This window comes from Cicer arietinum, chromosome 4 (genome assembly GCF_000331145.2).
Source record: "Cicer arietinum cultivar CDC Frontier isolate Library 1 chromosome 4, Cicar.CDCFrontier_v2.0, whole genome shotgun sequence".
Taxonomy (NCBI): domain Eukaryota; kingdom Viridiplantae; phylum Streptophyta; class Magnoliopsida; order Fabales; family Fabaceae; genus Cicer; species Cicer arietinum.
The window spans coordinates 56,636,394-56,643,021 of NC_021163.2; the positions used below are offsets into that span (position 1 = coordinate 56,636,394).

Here is a 6,628-nt window from a genome sequence, read left to right on the forward strand (position 1 = left end):
ATTAACTCCACAATTTTTTGTAAAATTTTAAAAATATTTATTATTTTATTACATAATTTCAAATGAAAGTATAATAAATTTAAAAAAAATATAAATAAAGATAAATAAATATCAATGATTATATTATATAACGAATTTTAGATTTATATAAAATTTTATATAATTTTATCATTAATATATTATATCAATATAATAACTTTCTCCTCAAAAGTCCTCTTTTCTCCTCCAAACTCAAACTAAACCTTGAACGGAGAACATAATTAAGAATGCGTTGTTATAGCAATTGTGGATTTATTGTGATTAGTAGATAACAATAGAGATAATTTGAATAGTATATTATAGTACTTGTTTTATACACACAATTTGAAACAATTATCTATACTCGAATTGATACTCTCGTGGATAACAATTTCAATGACAAAGAAGTAGAGCAATCTATTCTATTTATTTATAAGCACAATATATTAATAAAAGTAGAAAATTAGTTTAAAACACATTACAACATAAGAAATTCAACAAAAGAGTTTAAACACTTGGAATACAAGGTTTTTAAGGATATCAAATTCAAGATTCCGATGTAAATTAAAACTAGTGAACACCCCAATTTCCATTGACCTCCCCATCAAAGCCAAGAGTTCTTCAACTGAGTTTTGAAATCAATTTGTACATGCAACCAACCAAACAAATTGTTCTATACTCTCCCAAATTCGAAAGATAATAATATACTTTCGGAATTAACACTAGAAAGATTAGTTTTTCACGTTTATTTATTTGGTTATATATATATTTTTTTAGAATAACACTGAAAATCAATTAAACTTAAATTTTATTCTTTTGTTGAACCAAATAAATAATTAATAATTTATGAAGTTTAAAATTTGTAGTTAAATGTATTTTATTTTATTAAGTTTATATACTTAAATATATTTTTATTAATAATTTTTATAGTAAATAATTATTGTTATGTACATTAGTTGTTAAAACTTTTACTAACTATTTTCTTCAAAAATCTTACGGAGATGTTGAAATTGTGACCCAACGGTTGAGTCCATCCCAAGTCCATTTTTATTTAGACTAATTGAGTCGAACCAAAAACACTTATTTTTTTTAGATTTGTTTTTTTTGCTGTCTATCACATGCTAAAATTTGTGCTAATCTATTATCTCATTACACCATACTCATTTTGACAAACTCTAGTGAGAAAGCCACCTTAACTCAAACCGATAATATGATAATTTAATATTTATTTGATAGTCACGATAAAAAATAGGATATGATATACTTATTCTATCATATTCAAATCTTTTATTTGATGCACCAATTTAATATAATAGTTTTTTAATCATATTTTACTTGATCTTTGTATTTTTAATACTTAGTTTTAACTTAGTTATTTTAATCTTTTTGGTGACTTTAATTTTTTTTTGTCCTTCCAATTCAACTACTCAAGATTAAAGTCTTCTAAGATTGATTTTTTAGTATCTATCACTGCTTATGAACCAGCAATACTAGCCTTTCTCTCAATCTTTCTTTTCTCCCTTTAATCCCCTCTATCTGATTTTCTATGAATCATGAATTGCATATGTCTCTCTTAGTTTTTCAGCTCTCACTATTACAACAAAAATTCTTTTCTGTCACTACATTACCTCAATGCATTTACAACTATAGTATTTAAAGACATTTACTTAATTAACTATAACCACTTTGTCATAACTAACTTGACCAAAGGTAGTTATAACAACTCTTAAACATAATTAATTTTATGATTTGAGGCACACATTCACAAAAAGAATTATAACTGCATACAATCAAATGTATCTCAATCGTTCGAACAAGATTAAATAATTTAAATTCTAAGCCATATTTTATTTAAAAATAAAATAAAAATTCGAATTTGAAACTCTAGATCTATGTCGATATGATAATGTGAATGCATGAAGCCACAACACAAAAACAAGGTTAATGTAATGAAATGGTGTCCCCATATCTCTTCCTTCCGAACCATTCGAATTGAGATTGATGATAACGTGAAAGCTGACGATAACTAATAAGCCATATTTTGTCCCTATTGTCTGTTTGGATCCTGTCATCCTCAATTCACCACAAGAAGTTTTATTTCATTTTTGCATCGCAACACGACAATTTTCCAGATTCTTTTACGTTAATTTGTTTATTACACTTTTTTTAGTTTTTCACTTTTCAGCCAACTATAAAAGAAAATCACGAGCTTGTGTCTTCTTAACATTAGAAGCAACGTTTATATGTACTAAGAAATTCACACATCACATACTTTCTAGGACTCCGTGCAATAATACTATGGGCTCTGCTGGAAATTCAATTCTTCTTTTTTAACCGTAATATGTTTTAAATTTGGACAAAACGCATATTGAAATTTAAGTGTAAGTGGTATTTCCACAACTATGATCCTACTAGTTAAACTGAATAATAAATAAATTAATAAAAACAGTGTTAAATTCTATAAATATATAGATTGTTAAAACATATTATAATTTATAAATTAAAATCAATAAAATTTACAAATAAAAATATATAAAAAAATAATAACAAATAGAGTTTTAAATAATGCATTGATTAAACATAACAAAAGCAAACAATAATTTTAAATAATGGAACATTTACATTTATTTTCACAGATATGAATCAAGATTTTTGAATTTGATTGTTTGATGAACAAAGCGAAATAATTAATAATTGTTAATCAATGATTATTATCGTATTTCAGTATACGACCATATCTTTTTTTAAACATTTCTTTTACAAAAATAATTTAAAGTATGGAAGTCCATTCAACATGAAACTTCTACTATACAAAATTTCTTGAAAAAAACTTAAACGGTGTGACATAACCCAACACAGATAAATTTATATCACAACATTGGGTAACCAAATCTAGAATTACCATTGCCATAACAAACAAACATCACAAAATTACAAGCAAAATACAAAATAAATTGGTACTTGGTGACAACAAATAGTGACAAAGATAACCGTGCATGATTTTTTTTTATACATGTTAATGATTGATCCATGTGTATAACTTTTTTAATCAATTGGATTGAGTTGCATTTTTTGATGATGGTTGTTTCGCGGTGCCCATTTCCATAGAATCTTCTTGTGTTGTTGTTTTTGCATTCTCTTTGTTGTCACGATATATCAAATACAATATTAATTGCACTGTCCCTAATGCTGACCCCACACCATTTGGTACCTACAATAACAAACCAAATACAATGCAAATTCTATTATTAAGTAACGTCTCATTTCATTAATTGATTTAAAAATTATACAATATGATGTGACATATTATATAATTAAAAATTGAACAATATATTACTTTTATATTAATAAATAAAAAATAATTGAAATGATTGTTGTGTAGTACTTACAGCAATAAATGGGTCATGGCCTAATAGGCCAAAGATGAACCATGAGGTACCACACAGAAATACAAATAGTGAAAGGAAGAATGGCATGAACTCCACGCTTTTGGTTTTGATCACTAGTCTCTGCACACGTAATAATTAATCAATAAATTTAATTTATTATGAATAAAATTAATTGGACAAGTACGCTACTATTTCGTGATAATCATATTTATAAAATGAATTATACATAAGGATATTTATAATGAATTTTGTGGGATTTGCACAATAATGAAAGTAACGATTAAGTGATTAACAACAATAGAAAAAGTGAATTACCAAAATGGGAAAGGGAAAATAGAAAAGGCTTGTAGATCTGAATTTTATATGTCAAAAAAGAGAAACCGATTCCATGCATTTGAGATAATGCTTTATTTGGTCGGTGACATTGACCATTAAATAAAAATTAAATGATTTTTGTTGTGATTTTCCAAAATAATACAAATTATTTTTACAAAATAAATTTAAAATACATCATTAAAATATAAATTTTTAATGTTTTTATTTTACGAGTTGAACTGATTTTATAAAGATGAATTACATCTAATATAAAATTTAAAAATTCATTCAACAATTATATATTTATAAATATTTTATTTTTAAAATCACTATTTATTTATTTATTTATTTTTGGTGCAAGTATAGTTCTATTTTTATTTTTTTAGTAACTAGTAAAATTGTAATAAATACATTATAGTACATACAAAAAATAGTAACAACAATGTGAAAAATTGATTGAAGTGTATAAACACAAAAATGAAATAGAAAGTGTAAAGATAAGTTACCATAATTGAGAGAGGTGAACCATACATGATGATGGAAAATATGGCAGCAGCAAAGCCACAAAAGACTTTCCTTGAATTACCATGAAGTGCAAACAGAGAGATCAAAACAACAGCAGAGAACACTGTTATTACAAATGCAAATAAACCACTTATTTTCACTTTTTCCTTCTTAGGTGCATAAAATATGAAGGTGAAAACATATATGGTTTCAATTATTGCTCCTGTTCCATTGATAATTGACACAAGTATGTTGTTTGGTGACACAAATGGCAAACCATACCTGTAAATATAAATAAATTGTTAAATACTCAAAATCAATATCACAAAATCAGAACATGTTCTTCTATGTTATATAAGTTGTAACCACTTTAAAAAAAATTGTAACTATAAGAAATAAACATTTTACTTTTGCACATGAAAATCAAAACTAAACTTGCATATATAATCAACCCACTTGATGTATTCTTTTTCAAATAGAACTTGCTAATTAGAAGGAAAAAAAATATGTACCATGATTTAAGAATAATATATGGTGTAGTTTCAAGATTTGGCAATTGAAAGGGAAAATTCAACTACAATTTTAGTACAAATTGACAAAAGTAGTTTTTTTTTCATCAAAAATAAAATTTACATGAAAATGTTGCTTGATTAAGGGGAAATTAAAGAAGTAACAACCACCATAACCATCACAAAAAATGAATAAAATCACAACTACTCTAGTTCTAAAAATTGACAAGAGTAGTTTTATTTTTTTAATAAAAAATGATATTTACATGTTATGTTTGATAAAGAGAAATAAAAAAAGTGACAAACATAACCACCACAAAAAAAAAATCACATGTGATTGATAAAAAGAAAGAAGAACAAGGTGAGATAGTTACCAAGCAGAAAGAAGACAGTTGAGAAGTGTCATAATGTAAGGAATTCCAGAGAATTTCTCTGTTGATTTGTGCACAATAATCCTCTTGAAAGTGATTCTACAAAAAAACCAAATTTCACACACAAGTTTACACTCAAACATAGTACAACACAAAAAAAGATTAAATTTTTAACATCATAAAAGAATAAGGAATCAAAAAGCTTAAAAGGGTCATTTCAAAAAGTAAAAAAGTTTAAAGAAATGATCATTACATTGGAGCCAAGAACAGAAAAAGACCAAAAGCATTTCCTGCAAAACAAAAAAGTGAAGAAAAAAAATGAGAAACAGAGAAAGCAATTTTTTTTCCAAAAAAAATAATAATAATGCTAAACAAGAACATCAAGGATTTTATGAACATACCAAAAACACCAAACATAAAATGAGGAATATTCATGATTTTTGATGAAGGCTTTTTTAGGATATTAAAGAAAATATCCTTTGAAAGTTGAAGGAACAAAGAAAGTTGCTGAAAGAATGAATTTGGTTTTTCTTTTGTGAACGATAACTGACACAAAATGAGTGGTGATGTGCAGTTGTAATAGCAAATATTTATAGCAAAAATAAAATAAAATTGAAAGGTAACTAACAAGTTCTTGTTCTTGCAGTAAAATACAGAACGATAGTGTAATTTGATTTTATCAAGAAATTCTATAATGAGAACCGTTTTTTAAATAATTTTTGATATGGTTCATATGAAACGTGTCTATATATATAAAAATGTAACAATATATTCACGAGGGTTCTCTTGCGGGGGATGAGGCTATGTTAGACACAAATTAAGAAAGTGCTTTGCAACACACTCCATTGCTTTATATTTTTTTTAGAAAATTCAAGATACACCATAAATATAAATTTATTTAATTTACATTAATTCCAATGTAAAATATTTTAAATAATTAATTAATTTATCGACCGTGATTGATTGATAGTTTAATTTTATTTTTTATAAATATTATATATAAATTAAATCTATTAATTTTACACCAAAATTCAATAATAATTTGATAGTTGACAGTTATATTTAAATTGTATTTTATACCGACTCTACATTAACCTTTATATTTTTTCTATTATCAATATCATCTTATTTTATATATTTTTTTAACCATATTTATTTATTCCCGTAAAAAAACCATATTTATTTATTTATTTATTTATTCCTAGTAATGTCAATACCTTGCAAACCCTCTTTGCATTTTTTCAGCACAAGGGGGAGTAATGATAGTAGTATAAAAATTTAATTGTATGAATGAAACATTTGTTCTTGCAGTATACTACCATTTTCATTTTGAGGAATTGTTTTAGGACTTGAGGTTTTTTACATTTTCATTCAAGAAATTCTAAGTTGAAATGAATAGATCCAACACACATATAATTGGAAAAGTATTAATTTGTTTTAAAAGTTCTGAATGTTTATTGAGTTTAATGTAGGTGCAACACATCTAATAGCAATTTACTAATTATGCTACATAAGTTTATTT

The 6,628-nt window shown here is 25.3% G+C and overlaps 1 protein-coding gene across 1 annotated transcript; it reads right to left on the reverse strand.

Annotated features, from left to right (window-relative positions):
- Positions 1–2,901: 2,901 nt before the first annotated feature.
- Positions 2,902–5,794, reverse strand: LOC101498274 (bidirectional sugar transporter SWEET1). The gene is made up of 6 exons (XM_004498321.4): positions 5,508–5,794; positions 5,360–5,396; positions 5,110–5,205; positions 4,229–4,508; positions 3,408–3,527; positions 2,902–3,229 (listed from the first exon to the last, which is right to left on the reverse strand). The coding sequence occupies exons 1-6, from the start codon at positions 5,539–5,541 to the stop codon at positions 3,068–3,070; spliced, it is 729 nt and encodes a 242-aa protein (XP_004498378.1). The 5' UTR covers positions 5,542–5,794; the 3' UTR covers positions 2,902–3,067.
- Between the last annotated feature and the right edge of the window lie 834 nt (positions 5,795–6,628).